Below are 14,414 nucleotides of genomic sequence, written 5' to 3' on the forward strand. Positions count from 1 at the left end.
ACTTTTCAAAAGTTTCCGAGTTATGTTTGATTAAGTAGATAGAACCATATCTGCTATAATCATCCATAAATGTCACGTAATATCTATTAGCATCCTTCATGGTGGATCTAAATGGGTCACATACATCTGTATGGATTAGGTCCAATAATCCTTCACCTCTTTCACATGATCCATTAAAAGGTGATTTTATCATCTTACCCAAGAGACAAGATTCGCATTCATCATCTGTCCTAAGATCAAATGATTCCAACACTCCATCCTTTCGAAGTTAGGCAATGCATTTCTTGTTTATGTGCCCAAGATGACAATGCCACAAACATGCCTTGTCCACACCATTGGATGAATCATTGTGAAACACACTATTACCTAGATTATCAACACAAGTCATAGTTTCATACACACCATTACAAGGTAAAGCTTTAAACATAAAAACACCATTATGAAAAGCAGAAATAGATCCAATGTCATTATCAAATGAATATCTAAAACCTTGTCTGACTAATGCATGAAATGAAATAATGTTTCGCGTCATATCCGACGAATAACAACAATTAATCAAATTAACCCTAACAACACTAGAAAATTTCCTCAGGAGAAGCAGTGGAATGATCGATTTCAACAAGATGCTTTTCGAGGACATATTATTTTCCCTAGTATCGAAGAGTCATCTTCAATTTCCTCATCCAGTCCATGTAGTTGGGGCCAGTGAGCTTCTCTTTTGATAGAATCAAGAGTAATGAGAAGTTTGAGTTGGAGGGGGCAGATTGAGTAGTAGCGAGATCATCATTTCCAGAAATCTATATAAAGAGACATAGTTTTTAGTTAGTGATATGAATCCTTAATATTTTAACCCAAAATAAATATTCAAGGCTAGGATCCAAAATACAATTCACAATAAAGAAGAGGGGTGTCGTAATCTAATTGCGAATTTATCAAGGTAGGTAATACAAATTTACCAATTTCAATCTAGTATGAAACTCCTAGATCATTTGGGATTCACTGAATCTTATCAATGACATGTTTAATCTCAGATTATGCTTTTCAAATTTGTGACTAGGATGCTGATGATTACAAATAAGATGTGAATAACCATGCAAACACGCTACATTAACAATGATAATTTTCGATTTGTCCATCACTCAACTTTATAATCCCAAATTAGTGTGCTGGTTAACTACGCACACTCTACTAACGACATATAAATATTGATGTGCGTTTTCGTGGATTAGCATACACTTCACATTTTTGTCCTAAAGTAACTAGAGTTGGTTTTTATTCAAAAATGTTCTAGTACTTTAATAGCATCATACTTTTAAGAGGTTATGTCCTATCAAATTCGTTCGGCTAAGGACACTCCACCATATAAGGGAGCGGTGGCTAAGAGTGGACACTCATTCAACGGTCATTTTATAGGTCACTTCCTTATACCCCCCCTAGAGCATGGCTTCGTGAATGAGACATATTAGCGATTTGACTAACTAGTCTTATACATATAATATATTAAACTTTTAATCATATATAATATAAGGTGTATTTTAAAACTTTTCAAAATACTAAGGTTTAAAATTAATTTTCAAATTAAACAATTAATAATTAATTAATTTTAAACTAAATGATGATTTAATCTTTAATCTTAATTAAACGATTAATTAAATAAATTTAAATCATATGGATTAAAGAATTATTTACCAATTAAACAATTAATTAAATAATTCAAATTTAATCCTAATCCCTTAGCCTTCTAATTTTCGAAAAAAAGATAAGGGTTACCAAGTTTTAATTATCCAATTTTTAAGGCATTTAAATTTGTAATTCAGGAAATTAGAAACCCTAAGGGATCCTCCCATATTTTCGAAAATAAGGGTGGAGGCTAGGGTTTCAAGAATCCTATCCATTATCGAAATTTTGAGCATTTAGGGTTTAGTTTCCATAAACCCTGATTTTGATCAATTCATTTTAGTGCACAATCAAATAGAAAACTAAGGCTCTGATACCACTGATGGGTTTTCTAGGTTAAAAAAATTTGTGTGGTAAAAAAACTCTTAAGCCCTTAAATTCACATGCAACCTAGAAAAGATCTATGTTTTCTCTATTGATAGCAACTAACTATGAATATCAATAAACCCTAGGAAACTCTAGTATAATCAAAATTACAAAATGTTTAGGGTTACATACCTTTTTGATTTGTGTCTTGGTATTTCCCCAATGACATTATGAACTATAAGGCAATCCTATGTAGTCGAAGTTTATTTGGTCCTTTTGTCTTAACTGAGGAAGTAATTATGTTTGGGGTCCTTAGATGACTTGGCGTTGACAATCAAATGTTTGGCCGAGCTGAGACTTGGTTGGTCATATCAACTGTCAGTTTGATAAGCTCATCACAAATCTCAATCTGGAAACACGATCTTGAACTTTGAGATTGACTCATTATCCATGACTCAGGTTCATATAGATATCATGAAGAGCAAAGAAATATAAAATCACTAGTCTAAGGGATGTGTTATATGCAAGGTTATGATCAACACGGTAGTTACATTGGATGACACACTCACTGTATATTACTAGTGAATATTGGACCATACTATTGTTTGTGACTTTTGTAAGTGGGAGTTGTTGGGAGATAGTGTCCACAATCAGAACTACTTGATAATATTATTATTAATGGCAATGTCTTTTTAGGTTACACACAAGGACAAAAAAGAGCAATTTATCAAACAAGAGAATTACAATGATCTGGTTTGTTAATTAATTAATGGAAACTTATAGATTATCATGGGCTTAAGTGAAAAGATTTGAAAGACAAATCTTTTAGATAATTACTTGCCTTATATATAAATACCAGATAATAGGATAATTATCTAAATGGAAACCCTAATCCCATCCTATAAATAGAAGGCTTGATGGACGCTTTCCGATGATGATCCCAAGTGAAAGATTACTCTAAAGGTTGGTCAATATTCTCTCTTCTTGAAACCCCTCCCGAAGGAAGTGACGCGTCTTCCTACGGTGCATCTCAAGAACATATCAGACCTGTTGTTGCGATTTTGGTTCCAGAAGTGTCAAGTTGTTGTTTTGACTTGCTTGGGTGCGATTGCAGAAGATGAATCCTACTTTGAGTTCTGTTTATTTGTTAAATTGACAAGAAACAAGAAATCAAAAGCTTCGAAAGAATGATTATATTTCTCTCTTTGGTTGATCTATTTTGTTGTATTGATTGGTTGTACATGAGATCCATCTCTTGGTTTATGAGTTAGGGGCCATTTGATAGTTGCTTCCTGGGAAAGTGCTGTATGGGAAAGTGTTGTCTGGGAAAGTTTTCTGACTGGGAAAGAAACAATGCTGTTTGATTGTACATATGACTGACTGTGCTGAATGATGAAAAATGACCATATTACCCTGCTGTTCTATTCTGTGATGGATGAAGTTGCTGAATGATTATAAAAGCATATAAATTATCATACAAAATCAAAATTACATAATAATCATTTAAAAATCCGAATACAAATTGTCTTACAAAGTAATTAAACATAAATCAATCAAAATCCAAATAGAAACATACTGAAATTGAAAATAACATACTAATTTGCATACATCTCTAAAGTAAACCGGGTGAAAGTAGTTGATTAGCAATCTGCTCACGCAAAGTAGTCATGTATTCAACGGCTTCTGAACCCCACTCTATGCCTTGTGTGTTTTCGCCTTCAATTCCTCCACCGTGCACATCAAGATTAACCATAACGTTCTCTTCAAAATTTTCAAATAACTCATCTTGGATATTGTATTTCCTTATAAAATTATGGACCGCGACACAAGCAATGACTATGTCTCTTTGTATCGGAAAAGGATAAGGAGCCATTTGTTTTAAGATTGGGAATCTCGCCTTCAATACACCATAAGCACGCTCAATAACATTTCTAAGTTGTGCATGAGCAAGATTGAACCTTTCTTCTTTAGTTAAAGGTCGACGTCCTCGAAAATCGGCTAACCAATACCTAGTGCCACGGTACGGAGCCATGAACCCACGAGTGTTGGTATATGCGGCATCACAAATATAATATTTATCTGTAGGTGAGTGACATTTATTATATAAAGAATATAGATAATAGAATTTATATAAAGAATATAGATAAACTTATATAAATATTAGAAACCTGGTGGAGGGAATGGAAATCCGGAAGACGGATTGAATGCAACTTCTTTCAAAACTCTTGAATCATGTGCTATGCCTTCCCATCCAGCCCATACAAAGGTGAATATCATATCAAAATCACAAATTCCTAATACATTTTGATAACATTCACCTTTTCCTCTTCCCCTATACCTCGTTTGTTGATCAACGGGCACAACTGCATGTACAAGAGTTCCATCTAGTGCACCTATTGCTCCGGAAAATATAGCTTTTAACCGTCTTTGTCGTTCTGAGGCATGTCTTGTTGGATTAGGATTTGTTGGTACTATAATTTCTTTTGCAAAACACATCATTGCATTTAAGACCTCATGAAAACATTGATGAATGGTTTGTGTGGAGTGATGAAATCTTCCTTTAACCGCTCGAAAACGTTCATTATGTCCTATAACATGTAAAAACATAGCCATCTTCTCTTCAATGCTTATCGTTCTACTAGCTTGCAACCAACTCCTTTGTGACATGTCTATAATAAAAAAAAACAACAAATATAACCAAAAATCAACATGTATATACAAAAAAAAAAACAGCATATAAAACCAAAAGGCAGCATACATATACAAAAAAAACATATATAACCAAAATTCAACATTTATATACAAAAAATAGCATATAAAACCAAAATTCAGCATGCATATAAAAAAAAACTGCATATATAACCAAAATTCAGCATGTATAAACAAAAAACAGCATGTATAATCAAACTTCAGCATGTGTGTACAAAAAACAGCATATATAGAACCAAATTTCTGCATTTATATACAAAAAAACAGCATATATGTTCATAATTTCAGCATGTATGTTAAAAAAACAACACATTTATAACTAAAATTCTGCATGTATATATAAAAAACAGCATTTACAATCAAAATTTTACATATATATACAAAAAAAACAGCATATATATTCATTAGTTCAGCATGTATGTTCAACAAACAACATATATGTTCACAAAAAACAACATCCTGTTCACAAAAATCAGCATATTTGAACAAAAATCAACATGTTCTAATAACCACAACATGAATGTATGCTTTAATAACCACAAAAACATGTTCTAATTTTGATTTCAACCACAAAAACAAGTATAATGCACAAATTCTAAAAAATAAGAAATCTGGAAAAAAAAAACTTGTTCACAAAAACATGTTTTGATTTTGATTTCACTCATAATTTCGAAATCAAGAAAAAAGAAAGATTAATTGAAAATCCTTGCTGATGGATCGAGAAAAAAAAAAGAAAAAGATGAGAATCTTGTTGATGGATCGACAAAAGGAGAAAACGAAACTTGTAGGGCGGAGCAGTAGGGCGACGGTGGTCTGCTTGGCGGGAGGAGGTTGGCCGGCGACGGAAGATGGATGCAATGGAAGGTGGGTAGAGTCGATGATGACCGATTGAAGATTGCAGCGACGATGTATGCGTTTTTTTTTGTTAGGGCACAAATGTCCAACGCGTCCTTCTTTTCCATTCAGACTTCTTTTTGTGGCTGTGTGGGAAAGCCCAATCTTACCGGGAAAGACGAAGTTTTTTGTGTAAAACAAACAGTCTTTCCGGCCCATTCAGCCGGAAAGATCTTTTTGGGGCTGGAAAGACACTTATCAAACAGGGCCTTACTCAATTTTAACTGTTTATGCTTCGATGTGTTTGTGTCATTGTCACCAAAAAATCCTCATAACCAGTAGAACATGTGTAGGGGTGGAAGGAGGAATAAGATAAATTTATGGGAGTGGGTGTGGGTGTGGAGCCTTTCATATTTTTATTAATAATGAAACATTAAAAAATGTAAAAAATATATTTAAAAGGTAAAATAGTTTTTTTTTTAATTTTTTTAATTTTATTATTATTTTTTTTAAGTTTGTCAGTTAACAAACCTACGATCATAACTTTTTAAAATAATGAAATTTGCTAAATTTGAAATTATCTAGACAGTAGAGAAAACATCAAATCATATCGTCCAACGATACAAAAAAAACATATGCAACCTAGGCGAACTTAGAACTTTATACGAGTGTATTTTGTTTTTTTTCGCAATAACTCGTAAATTCATATCAAAAATCAAGATTGTACTCCATTGTTAAAGCTATTACTCAAAAATATTTATTAGAACCATCAAATGTGGGCTGCAAAAATCACAGTTTTGAGTCAATTTGATCATTTGATGTGTGAACGACAATAGGAGCCCACGGACCACAAATAACATAAAACGGCCCTTGAACTTACAAGAAATGACATATTTGACCCGATACAAAGAAATGGTGCTCAGTCAACTGAATTGAAAAGAACGAACACACACTTCACAAATGAGTGACTCATCCGCCATGGCTATCCTTCTTCCATCAACTTCAGCTCTTCTTTCTCACAAGGTTAATTTTTCCACACACACAGTACTCGTATATATGTGTGTCTACGACTCTACATATCTTTACATCTAGCTTTTGCTTTTGTGATTGTTTATAGAATGCTAAGAATCAACGTTTTGTGGATTCGATTTTTCAAAACCGGAACACTAATTTACGATCTGGAATAAAATAAGCAATACGAGTATGCGCCTAATTGTGATGCAAATGTTTCTTCGAGATCTGGAATTTCAATTCCAAATCCAAAGTTAGAGAAAAATCAATTCGAAGTCTGAACTAAGTTATCCCAAACCTCGAATCACATGCTCCTAAGAATTTGGATTGATAACAATTTTTTGTTGATCGTAATCGTTAATTTATGACTGATGATAGTCGTACAGATTGGTGATTTGATTGTGGATGATAACATTAGGGTTCAGGGTATATAGACTCTTGTTATGTTGTTTGTGATCTTATACTCTGTTTTTTCGACCATGTTTAATCATGTTTTTGGCTGTTTGATTTGATTTTTAGGCGAGCCATGTTTGTATTAGCCCAAGGGTTGCAAATATACAAGTAAGGAAAAACATCATCAAAAGAGTCTTTGAAAATGGCAACACTCTCAGGCATCGTGTGATGACAAAAGCTCAAACGTCTTTAGAGGCAGTTACTGCTGAATCTATCGATGATCAGAATGGTAATCTTTCCTTCTGTCTTTAACTCCATAATTTTTACTTTATTTGATAAAAACCTGCTGTCACATCTTTCTACTAGCCTTTTCAAATAGTAAAAATTTAGGCAATTGCTTTTATTCTGTGGCTCTACTTATACAAAAGTTGGATGTGTGCAGATTTTGGAGTTGTAAATCTCCACCATGTTGGAATATTATGCGAAAACCTCGAGCGATCACTTGATTTTTACCAGAACATTTTGGGTATTATGCTTTTATATTCCTCTGCTCGAGTTCAATTCTATTGATTATTTTTCTGGTTAAAAATTAAAAACCGAACTTTTTTTTTTTTTTTTTATTTTATTAATATGATTAGGTTTGAAGATAAATGAAGCAAGACCTCATGATAAGCTTCCATACAGAGGTGCATGGCTTTGGGTTGGTTCTGAGATGATTCATTTGATGGAACTTCCAAATCCCGACCCTTACACAGGTCGCCCTGAGCATGGGGGACGAGATCGTCACACTTGCATTGCCATTCGCGATGTCTTAAAACTAAAAGCTATTCTTGATAAAGCTGGTAATTCTTCAATCTCCATTCTTCAAAAGGTTAAATGCAAGAAATAGCAATGTACTTCCATTGTTTTGTTTATTATAGCATCCTACTTTTAATTTCCTTTTAAGAAAGAAAAAAATTGAAAGTGGGTAGAGTTTTGAAAATAGAAGTAGAATGTTGTAATAGAAAGAAATGAAAGTATGATGTTATAATACACAAAGTAATAAAAATATGTTGCTATTTGTTAACATCTCAGGTATTCCCTATACTCTTAGCCGATCTGGAAGACCAGCAATCTTTACAAGAGACCCGGATACCAATGCACTGGAATTCACACAAATTGATTCACCCTGAACAATTTTATCATATATGTAGATATGAAGTACAAACGTTTATACTCTCTCCAAAAGATTGATGTGAATATTAGGTTAATTAAATCTCCATAAAAGAACATATGTATTTTTATTAATTCTATGAATCTAATAATTGATATAAAGTCGGTGATTTGGTTGTTCATGTTTCTGAAAGTATGTATGTACCAAACACATCATAATTACAATTTACAACTGAAAAAATTATAGAGAGTATGTAATAAATCAGAAGTTGAGAAATGTTTCATTTCATGCTGAATTTTTTGAGTTTGAGGCTGTTGAAAGTAATCTCCAGTCTTGTATGGCTGAGCGCAATGTGTGGTTGGGAGTTAATGTTTTGTGTTTTAGGCGACGCTTTGTGACTGGTGATTCGTTTTGTCTTTCAAGCCATATCTTTATAGCTCTATGTTCGTATGTAAAACCATCAGCAGCAATATGAGGATCATTCATGACTTCCTGGATTGTCAAATTGCAATTGGAGTGAGGTTATAGTAGATAAGTGTTTTTGGTATATGATAGAATGGAATCACAAAGATAAGGAATGATCAAAGTAATCAGATGAGGTATGTATTGATCATTACATATGGTTATCATGTTAGATTGACTTGAAAGGATGAAATGAATTATTTAAACATGTTCTATATATAAATTAACAAACTACATTAAATTATATTGATGAATTAAGAAAAAAGTTATTTAATAGTATTAAACTTTAATTAGGATCAATTACATCCAAGTATATAGCATGTTGTTTGAAATATATACTATAACGTATTTCAAAAAGTCAAAAAAGTTTTATTTATCACTTACAAAATTGTCTACAATATAAATTTTTTTAAGAAATTTAAATTCCATGAAATCTTAAAATAGAATTATAATCAAAATGTATTTTTAGTTACTGTTAGAAATTTAAAAAATAACTTTATTAAAGTTTTGATTTTTTTTTCAAAAACATTATTGCTATTGAGCGATTAAATGAATAAAAGTAATACTATATCATTCCATGACATCAACGAATGAAAAGAAACAGATAACCTAATGCAACGAAAATCAGCTAAGAATCATATTCCTTGAGGAATGATCCATTCCATCCTAACATGGCAAACAAACAAGATTTTTGGTTTGAGAGATTAGTCTATGTAATTGTAACAATTTATGATGTCTCTATGGAGGCCCATGGGTTTTCTCCAGTTTTGAAGCTTACCACGTATATTCTTGTGTTCATATTTCTCTATTATTTTTCATCGGACGGGGGTTTGTAAATCTTTGAAACCATTTTCCCCAACAATGACAACAAAAATGTAAGAGAGAAAGTAAACAAACATTGTCATACCTGGACGATTGGACAATAGAAATGACTAGGAACATCATTGTTGTTTCCCCCAACCTTCCTACTAGTATCACCAACTTCACAAAGCTTCTTCAAAACCGGAAGTATCTCCGTATCAAGATCCGGTCTATCCCTACATCTAGGACTACAACACTTAAGACCTAACAAAGCCAATTCTTCCGCTTCCATTAATGGCCAATCACTTATCGAATCATCCAACACATCAACCAAATTCCCACGAGAAACCGCCAACTCAACTTTCTCAATAATCCCCTTCGGGTTAAGCAAAGTCAACAACTGCAAGATTATAATCCCAAAAGCATATAAATCCGATTTAGGTCGAACCGTACCCGTTCTATGATACTCCGGATCAATATAATACATGGTCCCCGCAAGAATCGAATCTTTATACTCCGTGACATTATCCGGTACCATATCCGTAATAAGTTTTGCCATTCCTACATCGCCAATTTTGCTCACGAAATTTCGGTCAAGTAAAATGTTTCCCGGTTTTAAATCACGGTGTACTATAGGGTCGGGTTTTGAGTTATGTAAAAATGCTAGCGCACATGCAACTTCAAATAGTACACGAAAACGCGTGGACCATGGAAGATGGTGTTTGGTGGTTTTTTGGTAGATGTGGTCTTCGAGGCTTCCGTTTTCCATGTATTCGTATAGTAAGCAGCCTCTTTCGGGACATGCTCCGAGAAGTTGTAGTATATGTGGATGGCTTAGTTGACTTAGAACCTCAATCTGTTCAAAAAAATGGTGTAAATCGTGTAATGATGTGAGAAATGAGTTTTTCTTACAAAATACAAAACATTAAGATTCTCGAAGAAAAACCTCTTTTAGGAACTCGCGTTTCTTTTCGGATGTATCTGACCAAAGAACTTTAATGGCTACAGTGGTATGGTCTATATTACATTTGTAGACTTTACCATAGGCTCCTTCACCTACAACTTTTGATTTTGAGAAGGAATCTGTTGCTAATTCAATCTCGTTGATTGTGTATCTTCTGTAACGTTTGTCATTGTTATTAAATAATGCTTCAACAATCTGTTGTTTCTCGGAGGATTCCTTCATGGCTTTTATTTCTGCTATTTCTCTTTCGTAAGCCTCTATTGCTAACATGTTTCTTGCAATTTCAACTTCTTTAATTGCTTCCAGATGTTTTTCTTTCTCTTCAGCTGCAATTTTCCGGAATTTCTCTCCACGTTGTACTGAAGAATGAATTCTATTGGCATCTTCTTTGCTATCAAATGAAAGCATTTGGACCTGTATATAGTAACAACCTCAAAGAGTAATAATTAAATGAAATCATTTTTAAATTCCTTTACAACACTAACCTTGTTTTGGGTGTGAACCAGTTCATCACAAGCTTGATTGTACAGGTTTACAGCATGTCTTAACTCGAGTCGGAGTTTTTCAACTTCAGCATGCAAGTTTGACTACAAAATAAGAACACAAACAGTCAAATTAACAACTCAAAAAACAATATAAAGTTAGAAATTAAACAATGTCTTTATTGTAAAAACAAAATCTATCAAAAACCTTATCTGAAAATGTTGAAGACACAGAACTTCCATTTTGCAAAATCACATCACCAAATGTTCTTCGGGAACTACCCCTTTCATCAGTAGCAGACATTATTGAAACTTTCTCATGGTTTGATGCCACAGATGATGTTTCAAGTGTACTACTTTTGATTTTGAATTCATTAGAAGAAGAACAAAGGGAACACCATAGTTTATTCATGCCACAAGACAGTTGATGGCTGGAACTGCTGTCTGTAATTCATAATCTATTAGAAATGAAATTGTTTTGAGTTTTTAATTAAGTGAAGCATGGTTACCTGAATTGGAAATGAGTCCATGTCTAGATACAATGTATATATTGCATGTTTTTGGAGCTTGTTTTAGAACATCCAAGGGTACTTCTTCTCCATATAGTTTCCTAAAATGGAAAGTTAGAAGTTAGAACTTATAAGTTATAAGAATATAATTTTGTGCAAAAGAATTATTCTTTCAGCAATCCCTAAGCCGGCCCATGTGGGTCCGACCCATGAGCATCATGTGAAAGATAAATCAGGTACACAGTGGCCCACTAGCTGGCTGACATAAATGCAAATATGGCATTTAAGAATATAATTCGTAAAAGGCATTAAAAGTGGAATAAAATATTGTTAGTAAACCTTGTGAGCCAATTGGATGAGCAAGAACCAAGAACCAAACTATTGATCCCTGACATGGATGCATACTCTACAAGCCCTGATGCAGGATTATCCCCTTCCACCACCATTGTTTCTATCTGGAAATTACAGTTTTAAGTATGATATGTCAAAAAGATTGGTTTAAGTCTTTATAAGAACTTAAGATCATAGGTCAATTATTATAAAAAACCTTTTTGCCTTTGCATAGTTTCTTGAATGGTATAAATAGTTCTTCGATCTGTGATTTCATGTCTTCTACATACATGGCCACTACATTAGCATCCAGTTCGTCAATAGGGATGTGATTTCCTGCTGAAAGAATGATAAATGCTCATGAATACAAGTGCAAGAGTTGTAGTTGTTTACCTTTCTACAAAATGAAACCTCTTTTTTTCCAAAATTCTATAAAGATATTGGTTGTTCCTAAGTCCTAACAACGCATACTTACAACTATTTAATCGATCTATAGGCCTAACTTAGATCGCCCATTCCAAAATTACGGGATCCGTGGAAATAGACCAATTCATATCAGCATATAGACCTCAATTCAACAAATCGTCTTAGGACTCTTACTTTTTTGGCTAATTTTTTAAGAGGAATGCTAGAATAACTACATCATTAACCTAATAATTATGTCAATTACACGATCATTCATATTTTCACCAGAGTTCACTTATCAGAGAGTTACGACGACATGTAACCCAGTTTGTAGCAAATCAACTCAACAACAAACCCTAAATTTTGCACAATTAGCAAGAAGTTAATAAATTCAAGGCGTTATGCGGAATTATGGGAAAACATTTGATCAGTAAAATTCGTCGAATCTTATGAGAGAGAGAGAGAGAGAGAGAGAGAGAGAGAGAGTACATGGAGTAGGGATCGAAGTGATGTTCGGAATAACGTGAATTAGGATGAAACGATCGGCTTTCTGAAACAGATTCTCCACTGCCCATCGTACAGCTCTTCTACTGCCTTTGCCGCCAATTCCTCCAGTATTACCACCACCCTTCACGGCCACAGCCACCACCACCGCCGACGGAGCACCAGCACGGTCTACAGTACTTGTTGACTCCATATCCGCTCAAATGAAGAGAATTTCAGAATATCCACAGAAATATAGTTTGACTTCCATTTCAGTATTCTGCGGAAGAAAACGACGACTTCCAACAACCTTTTTCTGATAAAACAGAATATACGGTTTACTCCCTTTCTATTTGCCTATATATTATCCCTTTTTTTTTTTTTTTTTTTTTCAACTAGTATTTGAGCACGCATTTTGCCATGGGTTTTTAAGTTCAATTTTCTTGCACATTAGCCATGAGAATCGATTAAATCGGTATACCATATCACAACTTCAAAAAATACTAAAAAGGTTCAAAAAAATGAATGTTGGATGATATCAAAAGTTGAGTAAACTTAAGGGACTATTTTTGTAAGTTTATGATTTTTTAATAATCCATAAAAAAAGTAAGGGCATAAGCGGAAGTAGAGAGTGAAAATCATATATATATCTATTCCTAATAAAAGACTCCTTAAACTGCCACGTGTCACCATTACAGTCCTCACTGTTTCCACGTGTCCTCTTTTAATTTACCCAAATTATGTTTTCCCGCTCATTTACCTTTCCTTTGTTAACAATGTCATCCCAAAAAATCAGGAATCCAAATTTAAAACCTGGCTGTCATCCCAATAAATCAGGAATCCTAATTCATTTCTAAATCTCTATATTTGTACTATGCGATTCCATTTACACCTTTCAAAAATCAACAATCAACATCCACAAATTGACCCATTCCGATTTTGAAACGGCTTCAATTTTCGTTGTTGTCTTCTTCATGTACTGAATGTGTTAATCTGTAGTTTTTTTTGGGTTCAGAATTTTCTCGATCAGGGGGAAGGTATTGCTTCTAAGGTTATCGACACCATCTACAATTTCCATGATTTTCCAAAAAAAAAAATACCAGGTAAGTAACTCTCTTTTTTCTGATACATGATCCTCTCGATTCTCTTTTTAGTTGAGATTCATAGACTAAAATCTCCTATCGGAATCAATCAATACATTTATCTATTAACTCACACTTAATCCTTGAAGACAAGGTGTTTGTTGAAATGCTAGACTAAAAATTAACTTTGTTGGACTACAATCTTCCTGCTCAGCATGAACCTCGAATGAATCTCAGGTTCCACTTCTGATTTACTGTTAATATCTTATGCATCCAATATTTATTTTCACAACTTGCACCCTTTTCCTATAATTCTAAACGTACAAACAATGAAGTTGAAAGGAAATTTTAATGGCAAGTAGGAAGTTGGTATTCTTGGCATCTTATACATGAAAGTCACTCAAGGAATCTTGCAACGAGATTTTATGCTGGACCATTTTGCCCTTGGTTTGCAATCTGTTTATTACATGAGGGGCTGATTTCTCTACAAAAGGGAATTGTTTCCGGCTTCTACATAATGATAGGCCCTTTTGTTTTTGCTTAAATTATGAATGTGGTAGACTATACCCAGATAGTTGATTTCATTATCCCTCTTTCATCATCTTCTGCACAATATTTGTTACACATTTACAAGATTTGGAGTGCTGACTACACCTAAAAAAATTGACTTCATTAATCCACTCCTTATGCCCCTGTTTTCAATCTTGATTGCTTACTTTTATGTCATAAATCTAATATTTTTAAAGGGTTTCATGTGAACATATGACAAGAAGTTCAGCTAGAAAAGGTTATTTTTGGTATTTTATAAATTAA

The 14,414-nt window shown here is 33.6% G+C and overlaps 2 protein-coding genes across 2 annotated transcripts; one reads left to right on the plus strand and one right to left on the minus strand.

Annotated features, from left to right (window-relative positions):
* The first annotated feature begins 6,399 nt into the window (after positions 1-6,399).
* Positions 6,400-8,264, plus strand: LOC145117427 (Lactoylglutathione lyase / glyoxalase I family protein). The gene is made up of 5 exons (XM_079053717.1): positions 6,400-6,549; positions 7,057-7,219; positions 7,373-7,456; positions 7,569-7,772; positions 8,005-8,264. Exons 1-5 carry the CDS (start codon positions 6,487-6,489, stop codon positions 8,100-8,102), a joined length of 612 nt encoding a protein of 203 aa, XP_078909843.1. The 5' UTR covers positions 6,400-6,486; the 3' UTR covers positions 8,103-8,264.
* On the minus strand, positions 8,166-12,839 carry LOC145117426 (U-box domain-containing protein 34-like). The gene is made up of 9 exons (XM_079053716.1): positions 12,526-12,839; positions 11,849-11,970; positions 11,641-11,756; positions 11,302-11,402; positions 11,001-11,236; positions 10,796-10,897; positions 10,293-10,724; positions 9,453-10,202; positions 8,166-8,575 (listed from the first exon to the last, which is right to left on the minus strand). The coding sequence occupies exons 1-9, from the start codon at positions 12,731-12,733 to the stop codon at positions 8,369-8,371; spliced, it is 2,274 nt and encodes a 757-aa protein (XP_078909842.1). The 5' UTR covers positions 12,734-12,839; the 3' UTR covers positions 8,166-8,368.
* Between the last annotated feature and the right edge of the window lie 1,575 nt (positions 12,840-14,414).

This window comes from Lactuca virosa, chromosome 5 (assembly GCF_052849685.1).
Source record: "Lactuca virosa cultivar CGN04683 chromosome 5, Lactuca_virosa_CGN04683_v6, whole genome shotgun sequence".
In the NCBI taxonomy this organism is placed as follows: Eukaryota; Viridiplantae; Streptophyta; class Magnoliopsida; order Asterales; family Asteraceae; genus Lactuca; species Lactuca virosa.